This window comes from Cyrtonyx montezumae, unplaced genomic scaffold (genome assembly GCF_038088225.1).
Source record: "Cyrtonyx montezumae isolate F1298 unplaced genomic scaffold, pur_monq_1.0 scaffold_0, whole genome shotgun sequence".
Taxonomy (NCBI): Eukaryota; Metazoa; Chordata; class Aves; order Galliformes; family Odontophoridae; genus Cyrtonyx; species Cyrtonyx montezumae.
Genome location: NW_027071824.1, coordinates 31,261,726 through 31,278,063, shown reverse-complemented (window position 1 = coordinate 31,278,063; position 16,338 = coordinate 31,261,726). Strand labels below are relative to the sequence as shown.

The 16,338-nt window shown below is 44.5% G+C and overlaps 1 protein-coding gene across 1 annotated transcript; it reads left to right on the top strand.

The window, feature by feature from the left end:
* Window positions 1–287: 287 nt before the first annotated feature.
* On the top strand, window positions 288–10,246 carry PNLDC1 (PARN like ribonuclease domain containing exonuclease 1). Its single transcript, XM_065731420.1, is given in 20 exon segments — window positions 288–363; window positions 802–859; window positions 981–1,054; window positions 1,358–1,391; window positions 1,539–1,662; window positions 2,327–2,415; window positions 2,910–3,010; window positions 3,796–3,875; window positions 4,361–4,498; window positions 5,210–5,279; window positions 5,543–5,628; window positions 5,824–5,879; window positions 7,162–7,229; window positions 7,673–7,793; window positions 7,795–7,811; window positions 7,948–7,990; window positions 8,533–8,632; window positions 9,080–9,255; window positions 9,423–9,521; window positions 10,078–10,246. Coding segments are annotated over 20 exon segments (1,683 nt in total). The 3' UTR covers window positions 10,151–10,246.
* Window positions 10,247–16,338: the final 6,092 nt, after the last annotated feature.

Here is a 16,338-nt window from a genome sequence, read left to right as displayed (position 1 = left end):
ACTGGAATGAAGCGTTGTCATGGTTCAGCTTTATCACTCGGGTGCCTGTGTGTGTGACTTAGCAAAACGCCATTACCACGTGAAAGTTTAGAACAGTACCAAAGCTGCGTGCAACGCTTCGTGAAAAAGGAAACCGAAAAGCTGACGCTCGCATAACGACTCCTTGCAGCCCGCACCCCGTTGCGGCTACGCGCGGGCCGAGGAGCGCAGCTGCGGGGCACGCCGGCCCCTGTGCGCCTGCCCGTCCCGTCAGCCCCGCGGGCGGAGCGTGCTGTCCGGCGGCGGCCATGGACGTGGGGGCGTCGGATTTCGCGGGCTGCCTGCCTTGGGTGCGGGACCGCGTCGGCCGCGCCGCCTTCCTGGGTGAGCGCCGCGGGCTGCGTGGTGTGGCTGCTGCCCGCCCCGCCGCCTTCGGGCGCTGCGCCTCCGGAACTAAGCGTTTGCTGGAAAGGGGTGGAGGGGGGGATGTGAGGTTGCTGTTGCGGAGTGAAAGCGTGTGGAGACCGCTGGAAGGAAAATGGCAGTGCGCTGAGAAGCCCTCCAGGGCCTTCTCCATAAAGACCCCATAGCAAACAGAAAGACAGCGGGTGCTGCTCTCATTTATCAAGAACCGCCGCGATCCTGGCTTGTGGCTGAGGCCCCTGTGCTCTGTTGCCATCTCGCTGTGCAGCTCGTGCAGCCTGCGCTTTGGTCACAGTTGATCTCTTCTCTTTGGAGCTTGATCTTGATGGGTTTGAGGAACGGTCCTTGCTCAGGTGCAATGCGTGCTTCCTTTCCATGTTTTTGTTTGTTGTTTAACAGGCCTGGATTTGGAGTTTACCGGCCTACATTCAGCTTTCCCACAAAATAACCAGCCCAGGTGAGGGTGTTGGACATCACGTGTGGGGAAGGGTTGCTGCTCATGTGTTCTGGCAGCAAACCTGTGCACTGCAGCTCCTCTTACTCTCATCCCTTTCCCCACCCCATTTATCATTTATCAGCCTGTTGGACTCCCCAGCTGAGCGGTACCAGAAGATCAGGCAGAGCGTGCAGCACTTCACCATTGCGCAGCTGGGTGAGTGCCATGCTGGCAGGGAGCCCATTGTCTCCAGCCTTACTGCTGAGCCCTGCAGGCAGCTGTGTTTGTGTTCTGTGCACATTGCTGTTGGTTTACTGTGGTTGCTTGCTTGTTCTTCTCCGTGGTTTAATAGAATCAGCTTTTAACACTGTAAGTAACTTGAAGTCTTGCGGGCCGTGTAATTCTCACTGGTCTAAAGTTGCTAATGCACTCTCTCAGGGTCATCACGTTCCTAATTGTCACAGTATTTGTAGATACCAGCCCAACATCACCACTCCAATTAAAATTTCTTTTCTGCAGGGCTAGCAATATTCTCAGAAGAAAATTCAAACAAGTAAGTAAAAATCAACTTTTCCACGTTACCTCGCTGTCTCTTTTAAAATGAAGGAGTTGTGGTTGTACTATTACGGAGAAGTCTCTTGCAGAAGATTATGTAATTTCTTGTCATTATCTTCTAGTGGAGTTTTTCTTTTCATTGTAGGTACGTGGTGCATTCATACAATTTCTTTCTCTTTCCCTCAACATTGGGAGTTACGGATGCTGAACTCACCCTCTCTGCATCTAGCATCCAATTCCTGTCTCACTATGGCTTTGACTATAATAAGGTAGGTAGTCTCTGAGTTAGGAATCTAGAACAGATGAAGTCTGTGCAATTACAGGAGAAATTAGAATTGAAGTCCACATACTCATGGGGTAGAGAGCTTCTTGCTAATGTATGAATACATAGTGTGGTTTATTTTCAATGGGGAGAGGGAGCAGTGGCTTTCTGAAGTGCCTTAGAGGCAATAACCACATCTTTGTCAGACTAAGGCAGATTTCCCCATCTTTGAAGAGCAAGAGTCATCTCTAGTAAGCTTACAAGTCAGTAAACAAGAGCTCAGAGGGCCTTTGCTAGCCATGAGGGTGGGAAGCTCTCAGTTTACCTGCATCTTTTCTATCACTGCATTTCCCGTAAAACTGAGGCTATGTTGATAACAGCACTGGTTAGCAATTCTAAGCAGGTAGTGTTGTGTGATTTTTATGTTGACACGTGAATTATTTCCTTAATGGAAAGGTGAAAGCAGAACAAAAGCTCATGCCTTCCTTTATGTAAAAATGTATCTTAAATTAACAACAGTTGGTATTTTCTAAGAGGGTATTTTTTAAAATGAGACACAAACTCATCTTCCAGATACTTTCCAGGTTTGAACCTGGCTAACCTGCTGTTCCCTAATCTGGTGCAAGAAAGGCCAGGGGAGAATAACCAACCTGGCATTTTTTCCCCTTCAGTTCCTGAAAGATGGAATCCCATACATGAATGAGTTACAGGAGAAGATGCTTAGCCAGCGTCTCCTAGAGGGTAGCTGGAAAGTCTGCAGGTGAGCATTGATCAGAGAGATGGCTCCCATAACAATGCTGCTGACAGCTATCTTTTCTCAGATCATGTTTTGTAAAATGAGTAAAACCTGTTGATCCCACATGCTGTGGTCTATCCTAAGAAGGACTTAGATCATGGAATCATAGAATGGCTAAGGCTGGCAGGGGTCTCTGGAGGCAATTTGCTCCAGCCTCTGCTCAGGACACCAAGAGCTACTTGCGAGGACCACGTCCAGGCAGCTTTTGATCATCTCCAAAGAGGGAGAGAGGTCCTCAGAAAGTTTACACAGCTTCTCTGGGCAACCTATTCCAGTGCTTCTTCACTTGGGCAGTAAAGAAGTGCTTCCTGATACTTAGGTGGAAAGGATCACAGGATGCAGTCTGGATATTTGGCTGAATAGTTGGGAAATTTTTCTGCATCCCCACAGCGGTCTCCGTCTATGGAAACAAACAAAACGATTTCCCCCACTCTCCTTTATCCCTGATCCTGTTTTAGTGCTCTGAACATGAAGGTGGTGAAGAAGGCTATTGATGAAGTGACCTGTTGGTTGGTAGCAGCCAAGGAAGGGGACACAGTGATTCTGCAGGATCTGAGCGGTATGAAGCAGAGTGCCTTCCTGTAGGCTCTGAGTGGCTTCGTCACTTCTGAATGTCTGGTGCTGCTTGTCTTTTCCTGCCTCTGTCCATGCCTCCATTTTCATCAGGAATTTGTTTCTGAGCTCTGCTTTTCTGTGCTGTTATGGCATTGGGTTTTCCTGCAGCAGAAATGGATGTCTGAGTGCTCGGGGCAGAAGAGCTTGCTTTGCAGTCATTGGCTTCCATTTTGTGCTTCTGAGTAGCAGCTGGAGAATTCTTAGTTGCTCTGAAACAGGAGAGCTTTGGTTTTGTCTGCAGTAGGCTTGTTTTCAGTTCAGCATGATTTGGAAGAAGATGGCTCTTCTTCCAGAGTATATTACTGATCATGTGCAGCAACAAGAAAGGCTCACAAGGCCACAGGGAAAATAGTGCTAGTGGGGATAGGAGCCCACTTGCGGCTTGTATTGCTCTGACACCTTTCACAGACACAGCTTTTTTTTTTTTTTTTCCTCAGAACTCTCATTGTCTTCCCCCTTCCTCTCCTTTTCAGTTGGTCTTTTCATTTCCTCTGTGTCTCCCATAAGCTTATTTGATTGAAATTTTCCATGTGGCTTTTTTTGTTGTTGTTTTTATTTTTTGCTGTCATCATGTGTGCAGTACTGTACTAAGATCATATCATTCAGGACTTTTCTTTTTGTAGCCTGGAGCAGAACCATCTGGTTAGTCCTTCTGTCTAGAAAAAAAGTGTTTTCCTAAATAGAGTTATTTGCACCTCTAAAGGTTTTACTATTTCTTTTCTGTATTAGATTCTCAGATGCTTGATGTTCAACTGGTTCTGAGAGAAGCTTTCCAGAACATTTGGACACAGCCTCTTGGACAAAATGAGGTGAGCTGTAACCTTGGACCTTTTGAAAAGAGTTTCCACCTAAATAGACTGACATTCTCACAGGAAACTCTGAAGTGCTTTTAATTGTGCTTTTAATGATAAGGGTCTAAGAGGAGAGGGCAGTGATGAAGGAATGTTCTGGGAAGTATTGATTCTGAATATAATTTCTTGGGATCTCACATTGAATAACTTTGGTTTCTGTTTTTCCTATGTTCACAAAATACTTTGAGTGAGAAAAGCCCTACAATTCTGTGATCCATCCTGTTAAAAAGAGAAGGATTAATAAGGTACCATTAGAAGAGGTCTTGTATTACTGGGGCACTGATCTCAGTAAGAATGAGAAGTGAAACTGCTCTGAGGTCTCAGGGATGCAGGTTTTCTCATTTTTTCTCCATTTTTCATGGCCTAGAAGTGGATCTTGAGTCTTCAGCATTCCGTATACACAAGTAGTGTCAAGGCTGATATCCAGTAACTGTTCTTTTTAGATAATGGTGAAAAAAGTGAGTCCACAGCATCGTTACCTTCTGGAAAGCTCTTCTCATGACTCTTGCCGGAAAGAGCTCATTCTCACATCTGCCCGGGGCTTTACCAACCTTTTCCAGATAATTGTTAAAGCTAGAAAGGTAAAATGACCCATCACTACTCTCATTTTTTCTTTTTGATCTTTTATTTAACTTGCTATGCTGTCTGTAAAAGCGTGATAAAAGATAAAGTAGTCTGTATTAAATGACTCAGCTCATTCAATGTTTGTTTAGTTGTCTGCTTGAGTAAACACAGGGGTCTGCAACACAGAATCCTTGTTAGACTGCATGAGTCTCCATCTAAGAAAGCTGAGCAGATTTTTGCCTTTTGGACAAGTTATGATTCTTAGCATGTGGCAGCCCTGTTTCTTGGACCATGTAGACCCTTGGTATGATTATAGATGGCAATTCTTGCATTCTGTATCCAGATCATTGAATGAATTTCAGCTTCAGAGGGCTTCATGGGTGATAAGCAGAGGATGTCCTTCCCATTCTGGATAGGACTGTAGATCTGATCACTGGAAGACACTACCACTGCTCAGTTGAACTGGGAATCTATCCCATAGTTCCTTAAATCCACTCAAAATAGAGTACTGCTAAAAAAAATACCCTCTTCGGAAAGATCACAAATTTGATTTCCTGAAAGCATTAGTCTGATATAACTCATGCATCCTGAATGACTTTTGTGCGAGTGCATGTGGATGCTGCCAATGGGAGGAAAGGATTACAGCTGTTGAGTAGGCCTGAGGTTGGTTACATCTGAGTCCTGCAAAACTGTGCCACAGCGAGCTGTTATATTTGTTCTTCCAATAGCCCCTGGTGGGACACAACATGCTAATGGACCTCTGTCATCTCCACGACAAGTTCTACAACCCCCTGCCAGGTAATGCTGTGTGTATCTGCTGTCCCCAGGATTTGTGTTGCCAGCAGGTACCTTGCAGCAGGGATGGGAGGGTGGGAGACGGTGACCCTTCGCCACTCCAGCCACCCACAGAGTTTAGCAAGCAGCAGTGCTGGTCAGCTCTTCTGTGTCTTGCTGGAGCAGGGCATCATTCCTCTGAGTACACTTCCTTTTCTTAATCGTTTGAAATACCATTGGCTTCTCCTCAAATTCATCATGTCTTTACTCATGTGGTTCGCTTTCAGAAAGCTATGAGGAGTTTAAAAGGAATATTCACCACCTGTTTCCTGTCCTCATAGACACCAAGACTGTAACAAAATCCATCTGGAAGGTGAGATGCAAAGAACTTTTTATGTGGATTTTAATCTCTTTCATCCATAAAAGAAGATACCTTTCCCGAATGTCGCAGAGCTGTAACCAGTTCTAAGTGTTGCCTTGAAATGGTCTGATTTCAGATCCCATTTAATAAGGCAGCAAGACTAGTGAATGATCTCAAGTGGTTTTCTAACATAGCTTTGTTCTGCAGGACTACCAGTTTCCTCATGTATCTAATCTCCTGGAGGCGTATGAGGTTTTGTGCAGGTCAGTGGTGGAGTCTAAAGCTTCTGTAGTTCCTTTGTTTTCGTGGGAAAAATATTTTGTATGTTCATAATTTTCTTCCTCCCAAAAGTTTTCAAGCTTGTTTCTTCTTAAATTTAAGAGTTTAAGATTTGCTTGTATTTGTTATAAAGTAATTGTGGAATCATATTTTTGTTTTATAAGTCAAATTTTGTATAGCACTATGGGACTGGAGTCCGTAAGGTGTATTGTAGTGTCTGTTGTGTAACTGCGCAGTTACACAGTAGGACAGTGGGCACAGCCCCAAGTGCTGGAGTTCAAGGAGCATTTGGACACTGCTCTCAAACAGAGAGTTTGAATTTTGTTTGGTTCTGCATGGAGTCAGGAGTTGGACTCATTGATCCTTGTTGGCTCCTCCTAACTTGAGGTATTCTTTGGTTCTAGTTTTGTGGTCGTAGAGATGCCTGCATTCCAAAATACCAAGCAGGACTTCATAGCTTTGTAATGGCTTTCTGCCTTTGTTTAATTGGTCTCAAGGTTTGTTTGCAAATAGCCTTATACACAGCTGTACAGCTGGATATTGCTTATGGCATGTTATGAAAGGAGTGAGTTTAAGTTGTCAGTGAAAACACTGATTTCAAATACCAGCTCCCAGGAGAAAGCTTCTCTTAGCACTGAGCTGAAAGCTGTGACTAAGTGCAGTAATCAAGTGGAGCATCAGTAGGTACCATATTTCATCAGCTTAGCTGCGGTGTGTTAGACTTACCTTTATTCATTTGTTCTGTGGATACGTTGCTTCTGTATGTTGTAAATACTTGGTAGGAAAAGCAAAATTTCCCCCGTCAACCTTCAACCCCACTCCCAAGAATCAGGTAGAAAATTAGAGCTTATAAAAACAGTATTATTCTGTGGTGGGTGTTGCTACTGTTTTTAGCTGTTTCAGACTGCAGATTCTCAGAGGTCTTGTGTTTTTTGTTCTTCCATTTCAGCCATTCCATGAGTATAAATTCAGTCCAGCCCATTCATTTTCAGTTTAATTCACATTTTTGTGTGCAGTTAGAACACATACACTCCTTAGCAGGGTTGAATGGAAGAGGCTGAAGTAGTATTTAGGAGTTAGTTTTCAGAAAAGTTGGAAGATTGCATTCAGCAAAGCATCTCCCCCTTCTCACGGGATAATTTATAAGTTCCTTCTGAAATGTTCAGTAGCCTTTTCTAGAACGAAGCCACAGGTTACTGGAGAGCAGGCATGTAACTTTAGCACACTGAGGAAAGACAAAAATCTTACTCATCCACTTATCTTCAGCAGCGACCTAAATCCCATGGATCCAGTGTGTCCAGTGATTGCTCTTGCAAGTGACTCTGCGCGATACGGTACGGTTTTTAGGCACACTTGTCAAGTTGGGGTTTTTTTTTAATCTGTGGATATCCACAGGCACAGCATTGATGAGTATGAGTAGGAAGGACTGCTGAGTTTACATTGACATTCTGATAAGCAGTTCCCATGCCATCAGTAGCATAAATCACAATTTAGTTTAGGTCTTCACGAAAGTTGATTTTGTTCTTTTTGTGTGCATCCCACTGAGCTCTTCAGATGTTGGTATAACTGCTGCCTTCTTGTTGGGATCGTTTTAAAACACCCAGTAGAATCATAGGCATGCCATAGGATGTAAGGGCTTTGAGGGGAGGGAGGGAACAGCTGAACAATGGAGGAATGAACAGAATGGATCTTACAGACATTAAGGTTCTGTGGCTGAGCAATTTCCACAGTGTGCTAGATGTGTTTGTTTCTTTTTTATTTTGTTGGACACTTACAGCTGATAAGAAGTCTCCTCATGAGGCAGCGTATGATGCCTTTCTCTGTGGTTCAGGTAAAATGCTGCTTCAGCACTTCTTGAAAGTTTTTGTTCCAACGTGACAATTCCTTTCCTGCCCTGTAGCTCTGTTTATTTAATGGTAAGTAGCATTTGTTTATATAACGTTGTTCTTAGTGACGCAGCACTTCAGTGAGTTTCGTACTTTATAAAGAAATTTCCTTCAGTTGTGTTTGTACAGTTCTGTTCTAATGCTGCCTCACTGTTCCTCCTCCTAGTTCTTCTGAAGTCAGCTCATTTGCAACTGTGCAGATTGACAGAGTGAGTGGAGCTTAAGGGTTTATTAGGAATGGTTACACGGACGGGTCTTAGGGAAAACAAGTCGTGAGTTGGCTCTGGCTATCGTTCTCTGGTCAGGCTTTCCTTTTGCATAAAAGAGAGCATCATCGAAAATGTCACTGTTCTAATTAGATTGTTATTTTATAAATCTGAAAGGAGTAGCTTTATGTAAAAGCTGACATTTAAAAAATGAAATCGTGGGCCATGAGATTGCTCAGAGGTTGGGAAATGGCGCAGTGAATCCTTTATCCTTGGACAAGCTCTCTTGGGGTCAGTTCACTTGGTTAAGGGTCAAATCATTTTCCATTAGTTTCCACTTCTGAAATTTGCGTGATTCAGTGACTTCAGTTAAGCTATTGTTCAAATCCCTTCCCTCTTCTTGCAACTTTTTGGCTTCTGTAGACGATGCCAAGTTTCGAAGTACCCATTTTCTCACTAATTTAGGGCTCTGTGCTTCAGAGACCTTGTGTGGCAGTGCATTGCTGGAGAAACACAGTATTGTTCCATTTTGTTTCCTGACGTAGAGATGCAGTGAAGGCCAATCCTTGTTTCTCTCAGTATCTCACCACGTTAGCTGAGTATTTGAACAAGGTGAACTTCATCCGAGGCAGCGTCTCGAGCATTGTACGTATGAATTGCAGGTCTGTAACCTGGTGGTGGGGTGTGTAGGTCCATAGCCCAGCTGTTCGTTAGAGGAGAACTGTCCACCCTTGCCTGGGCCCACCTTGGCAGAAGTTGTCTCCGTGCAATTGGCACAAGTGACCTTTCAAAACATGGATGGGTTGAATTTCTGCCAGAAGGAATTTGTTATCCTGGAAGGTGGCATTAGTCCGCTTATGTTGTTGCTGTTTCTGTTTTTTTTTTCTATGCGATAATTGTGAGTTTGCTTTTATGACTCACATTTAGAAAAAAAATCCTAGGGCAGATGAAACATAATCTCACACCATCAGCTGTGTTGTACGGAGGACTGTCTTATTTTTGTGTTGCGTTTTGCATGTTTTCTGGTCCTGTTAGTAGTGCTTCTGCCGTATTTCTGGATTCAGATATGCCTCAATATTGCACATTTTCCAGAATTTTTGTGGGGAGGATGCTTCCTGCCACTACCCCCCTCCCTTGGTTGTCTATGTCCGAGGTTGGCCTCGGCTGGATGAAAGGCAGATCTACCAGGAGCTACAGCCTCTTTGTCGCTTTGATATTAGACGGCTTTCAGAGAACCAATTCATTTTGCTCTCCAATAGATACAAGCAGTGAGTAACCAGTAAATCCTAACTTCCTGTACCTTAACCCTCTAATCCAAGTTCTCTCCCGCTCTCTCCTGTATCGTTCTGTTTAAACAGAGAGATTCCTGCCCTGATCTGTGAGATGCCATAAGCAGCCTGTGAGCCGTGGTTAATGACATCTGTTCTTGTTACAGTGTTGTTCGTGTTCTGCGTGACTACAGACATCACCCTAAGCTGCACATCTCTGTCTATCGCCACTGGAGGCACTCTCCAAACGTGAACTGCTTGTTAAAGTGAGTTAGGGAAATCTAACGGGTAGGAGGGGGGAGAAAGGCATTTCTTTCAGTGCCTGGGCTCTGTCACAGCTGCAGTCTGCTGCTCTCTAGCCATGTCTCAGAGAACAGGGGGTTCAGAAGCAGACTCCTGTGCTGACTGTGGGATACTGCTTATGAGCTTTCACCCCTGAGCAGTTGGACATTAACTTTGTTCTATTAACTAGGGAAGGTTTCCCCATGGGTAGATAGCATGTGCTATGGTAACAGACAGAGGATGACCTTGATGAGCTGCAGTGCCAGCTCTGAGCCTGGGGGGAAGAGGCAGAGTCTCCAGGTGTGGGATGGCTGTGTTTCTTTCTACAGAAGAGCTGAAAACTCAGTAGTAGGAGGGAATTCCAGATTCAAAATAATGTTTCTCCGGAGAGGCAGTGACAGCAATGCTTGTCTGTAGTGCATTTATGGTGTGACACAGAGGTCCCGTCCAACCCCTCCAATTCTGTGATTTTGTGACACAGACTGGAAAAGAATAAAACAAGAATAAAATTATCAGTGTTTTATCATTCTTGCCCTTTAGAGTCTCTGGTATCGTGGCACTGTGGTCTCTGTTGGCCTTTGTGCTTGGAGGAGCTCCTTCCTGTTCGCCATAACTCTCTCAAATGAGCCCTGAGGAACAGATCATTTTTTTGTTTGTTCGTTTTGAATGTTTGCTTTGTTGTGTTTCATTTTCATTTCATTCAATAAAGCATGAGCAAAAAGAATAGTGTTTTTAATTGCTTTCTTGGAGAAGTGGTTTTGAACAGGATGTGTTGGGTTGAGTTCGTGTTTCTTTGTTATCTGTTCAAAGGACCACCCCCTCCTGCAGAGGTGCACATTGTTCTTTTATGACTGATTTACTTTGATCTTCTATTGGTTCTTTGCAGCTATTCACGAGCCAGTATGTTCTCAGTGCTTGCTCTGCTGCATAGAACACATTTGTGCTGAAGTTCTGGAAGTTATGAAATGGACAAGACTATTTTTAACGGCAGTTGTAAAGCAGGGGAAATGTCACTGTTACCAATTGGAAATGAGCAGAGTTGATGCAGAAGCCACTCCAGAGGCTCATGAAGTATTACTGAGAATATAAAATGACTTACAGTGCTGTGAGCATTGTGCATTTCAGTGATAGAGCTGAAGATAATCACAGCTAATGGGAATTTATTGGCTTCCAATTTGTAGAATATACACAGGTCAGGTGAGTTGGCATCAATTTCCATTTGCTTCTAGTGCACAGCATGTGAGTGCTCCTTTGTCCAAAGATACCACCAGGTGTGCATTGTTGGTCAGTCTGGTACAGCTGCTCTGTTTGGCAGCCCAGGGACTGCAAGCTTAAGACATTTTTTTTAATAAATTTCCTTCTTAAAAACAACCTGCTGATTCGTGATGTCCAAATAACGGTCTCTAGATTTCATCAGTCAGCACCTAATTTAACAGTGCCCAGAGTCAAATAATATATAGAATCTGCCCTTACTTTACCCTAAAATGCTTATTTCTGGTGGAGGACCTTAGAGCAACGACATTATTGCAGTCTGCTTGGCACTCTGTTGCTCATGGATAACTGCTCTGCTGATGTGCTGGAGAAAAGGGCACTGTATCTTCAGATGTGGTTCTTGAGCTCAGCACAGCGTGTGGTTTGCAGCTCTTGTTTCATAAGATAGCTTCTAGCCAGCCAAGTAACGGATCTGACTTTTTTTTTAACCCCTTCAGTAATGGGGATTTCTGTCACAGCGTTCCTTTAAATACCAGTGCAAGTATCTCCCTGTTTATTCTGTCATTCCTCCTGTCTTTTAGCATCACTAGAGATATCCTTGTGTCAAGGAAAGCACAGGTTCTGAACTGTGTGGTTTGGGAAAGTTCTCACTTTCAGATAGCTACTTAAAATTTGGGGGTGGGGGGGAGGGTAAAGCCTTTTACTTTTCATCTTTACAGTCTAAGGAGTGTGAGGTTATAGAAGTTGTTACCTCTGAGAAGCACTTTAAGAGCACATGCACTTTAAGTAACAAAGAAGTTGATTGTATTGTCTTTAAATTTTGGTTCCTTTCTCCCATTTTCTTTTCCATATGACACACAGACGAATGGTGAATCAGCTCCTAGCAATACCAATTTCTCTCTCAATTCATCTACAAGAACAAGCTTCAAGAACAAGCTTCATTTCAGAGTAAAGCAGAGCTCCTCTCACCCCTTTTTGGTAAAGACCCCTTAGGTTTGACAATACTTTCCACTCCTCCAAGGCACAGGCTCACCTTGTGAAGTAAAATATTGTAGTGAATCAAGGCTTGGCTTTCCTGTGTTATAGTTGGGAGAACTTAACACACTGTAGATCCACTAGGTACTCCTACTATGTACCAGTTACATTTGCATTCAGCTTATATACATGAAGAAGAAATGTGAGAAGGTTGAATATGTTCTCTTCCTCAGGGGTGGATTTTCAGAAACAAGTGTGTAATAACCCAAGGTCACTTGCTCAGAGCCTTTTGAAGACATCAGTCAGATGTACTAGCAGTCAATTCCCATGAAATGGTTTAGCTGGGGGCCAGACTGACAAATCAGAGCAGCAAATTTTAGCTGTGGGAACAGATTTTCAGATTTTTGTAAGCAGCATTAGATCAAGACAGAATCTCCCTGAACATGGCCATTCTGACCTCAGCTGTTGCTTTTTCTCTAGACTGGGGAATTGTTACTAACCAAAGTTGAAGTATCAGGAGTAGTTCTCGTGGTACACATTCCTACACGCCTTCTACAAGGAGCGGGGGTGCTTCTTGTTCTTGTGAAACCTATTTGAAGTGGTGCAACCTGCCTTGTCACTACAGCTCTGAAGAAGTGCACCTCAGGGCTGCTGAGTGGCTTCAAGAGCTGGTAGCTCAGAAATCAAACCTGCTGCCTCCTAAAATCAGGGCTGAAACTACAACAGAGTTCCTAACAGCAGTCATTGAGAAACTCAGCACCATTAGATGGTTTTACTTTAGCTTCTAAGTTGGAAAGAATAATGCCAGTGAAACAGTTGTAAAGATCTCTGATAATTATCTAACCCTGCAAATGGAGCATTTTGGGTCAGAATTTATCTTTCCAAGAACAATTTGATATGCTTTTTTTTTTTTTTTTTGACAGATGTTTATGATTAGATATCTTTTATTTTCTGAGTTAATGTCTCTATTCCACTGGGTATCCTCTCAGGGCATCTCCTGCTATTGACCTCTCAGGGTGGAAGTCTGGCAGCAGAGGAGCTCAGTATTCTCACATTAAAATACCATTGTGGCAGATTGTTGTTGAGAAATTTCATTCATACAATCATTTGAGTTGGAAGGTCACTGAATTTAAAGGCCATCTGGTCCAGCTCCTCTGCAATGAACAAGGACACCTACAGCTTGATCAGGTTGCTCAGAGCCCCATACAGCCTGACCTTGGGTGTCCCCAAGGATGGGGCACCCACCCACCACTTCTCTGAGCAACCTGTTCCAGTGCCTCACCAGTCCTATTGTAAAAAATTTCTACCTTACATCTAACCTAAAACTCCCATCACAGTAGACTGTTAAAGGGTCTGCCCTCCTCTTTCTTACAGCTACCCTTTAGATACTGAAAGACCACTATCAGGTCTCACCAGAGCCTTCTCTAGGCTGAACAGCTCCAGCTCTCACAGCCTGTCCTTGTAGGCGAGATGTTCCATTCCTTGGATCATTGTGGCCCTCCTCTGGACATGCTCCAACAGGTCCACAGCTCTGCTATGCTGAGGACTGCACTTCTGGATGCAGCACTCCAGGTGAGCTCTTGCCAGTGCAGAGCAGAAGCAGGATCACCTCCCACACCCTACTGGCCACGCTTCTTTTGATGCAGCTTGGGTTATGGTTGGCTCTCTGGGTCGTGAGAGCACATTTCTGGCTCTTGGCCCTCCACCAGGACCCCCCATTCCTTTTCAGCAGGGCTGTGCTCCATCCTTATATCCTCCTGCTTGTACTGATAGTGAGGGTTATGAAAAAAAGAGCCCAACTCCCAAACATTCTTCATTATGCAACAACAAAAAAAAAAAGTAGTAGTCCAAACTCTGTCTTAAAGCATTTTTATTGCTTGTGGCTTCAATGGCAATTCCAAATAGTAATACCACTGACACCCCCGAGGTTCATCTGAATTTCTAAGCATTGAAATCAGTGGGAGAATCATCAACAGCCCCTTTTCTGTACTTTGATCTAATGCAGAATATTTTATTTGTTTCATAAGACTTGGCTCTAGTGATCGGGTGCAGCTGTCGCATGTTCTGAGCTTGCTTTAAAAGATGTAGCTAGAAATTTCTGCTTTGCCTCCAGCTTTTGATTCCAAAAGTTCATGCCTGGCTATAATTTCCCATTGTTTAAAAAACTACTTAGAGCCAGCATAACTGGACAAGCAACATTCACTCACCACACAGAAATGATTCGTTCTGCACCTGAAACACCTTCAGTAGACATTGTTATTTCTACATAAAGAAGAGGATTTGCAAACACACAAGCTCCCACAGCTGCCTACACCACTTGAGTCTTGCCCCTCCCCTGGGATGTGGGACTGGAACTGCTTGATGTCATTGCTCCAATAAGGCTGCTGGGTCATGGGAACTGATCCCACAGGACATATGTGGGGCTCAGTGAGGGGTGCTGGGGGGTGTCTGCAACCGGGGGCATCACAATGGAAGGGAGAGAAGGCTGCAGAGAGACCTCATTGTGGCCTTCCAGTATTTAAAGGTGTTTATAAACATGAGGGAAGTCAACTTATTACATGGGTAGCTAGTGACAGGTCAATGGGGAATGGTTTTAAACTAAGGAAGGGAGATGTAGATGAGATGCCAGGGGGAATTTTTTACTGAGAGTGGTGAGGTGCTCAAACAGGCTGCCCAGAGAGGCTGTGGATGCCCCATCCATGGAGGTGTTTATGGTTGGATGGGGTCCCAGGCAATCTGATCAAGTACTTCATCTAGCGGTTGGCAACCCTGCCAGTGGCAGAGAGGTTGGAACTTGACGATCTTTGGGGTCCCTTCCAACCCAAGCCATTCTATGATCCTATGATAAGTACAACTGAAAAGCATGCTGATGGGGACAGAAAGGCAGCTGGAGCTCTTCCATAATCCCTTAGGCATCTTTTATTTGCTCACCCCCTGATCTGCGCCAGACAAAAGGTGCCACATCAGTTCAAGGCCCACACAGCCCCTTTGAGCAGACAGGCCTGAGGGCTGGCACAGCCCCTGAGAGGGATGGGCAGCCTGCAGTCGGGGGCAGTGCTTCTTTCCTGCTGCTCTCCATCCTTCCCACCCTTTAGCACCATGCTTGGTTTCTGTTGTCCAGCTTTTGAACAAATCTTTCTGGTTAGTGAACGTAGGTGGCTTTTTCTGTGGTTCCCCCAGAGACCTTGCAGCCAAGACAGGCTTTGCTCCAGCACTTTGGCCTCCCTGAGCCCAGCTGGGATCTGTCCTCCTGTTCTTTCCTGGGAGGAGCAGCTGGTGAGGTGTACTCCCACTGTACTGCCAGTCCCTGGAGTCAGGCTTTCACTTCGCTTTGTGCTCAAGGCTCAGAAATTTTCCTGGGCAATCTTGCATAGTGATTGACTCTCTTTATAGTCCTAAGAATTCAGAAATGCACACCCACCTCATGCCTGAACTCCTGGGTTTCCCACTCAGTCCTGTCCTGCCTCTGCTCCTGTTCTCAAATGGCCATCTCTGCCCCATCCTTCAGGGCTCTCTGCCCTACTGTCTGAACCAGCTCCCAGACCTCGTCCTACTCCATCTCTCACACAGAGGCAGACCAATGCGTTTGCACAGCAGCTAATGGCGTTGGACAAGACAGAAGTGTAACGCAGTCTGAACGACACTGATTTAGAAGTTCCAGATTTCAAAATGCTCCTGAATCTGATGGGCATGGCAAAGATGAGAAATGCTGTCACAGTGACAATGATGTGTGACGCAAAGCCTCATCTGGGGTCTTTGTTGCTGCAGGTTCTTTTGGGCAGTGGTGAACAAGATCAAACTAAAGGGAACCATGAGGAGCGGGGTAAAATTAGGAGGTAACTATTTGCACTGCTTATCCCAGAGCCCCCAGAGTGCAGGGCTTGTGAGATTTTCACTTGGTGAAGCGCTCTATCCCACTGGCGATCAGGAAAGCACCACACCCACAGGCTGAGAGGCTCCACATGGGAGCAGCGTGTGCGGATGCTGCTCTGTGCTGATGGCTCTCAAAAGAGACCGGTGTTGTCCCCAGTGGAGGAAACCATGACCAGTGATGAAGCAGTGACAGAAGGTCCACTAGTGTCAACCTGTATGGCACAAGGCAGCTGGAGAGAACGACAAACTCAATGATGGACAAGTTTAAGACATAAGCAGTAAGTCTCTCCTCTTCAACTTGAAACAAAGAAATCAGAGAATGATACCATTCACACCTAATCCCAACATGGCGTGAGAAGCATTAAATGGCAAAAATGCCTTCAGAGATGATGTGCTGTCTTTTAAGCCATTGGATTTGTTCTTCTTAGGCTTTGCTGACCATCTGCTAATGAGGGAAAATGTGCTGCATGACTTTGTTGAGGTGTTCTGTGAAGCATGAGGGGAATTAATATTCTGCCATCAGTTTGCATTACTGCAGCTGGTGGAAACATATTAACAGCTTATCAAATAGTTTTATAATGTAGAATGATTGTAAATAAATTAATTTCTTATGAGTCTCATATATTTGGAAGAGAATATATACAGTCCATGAATATTACGTCAATTAAATCACTTCACACAAGGAGTGACAGGTTTATTAAGCACCCCAGAGCTAAAGCTGATATGTATTTTGTTCTGCAC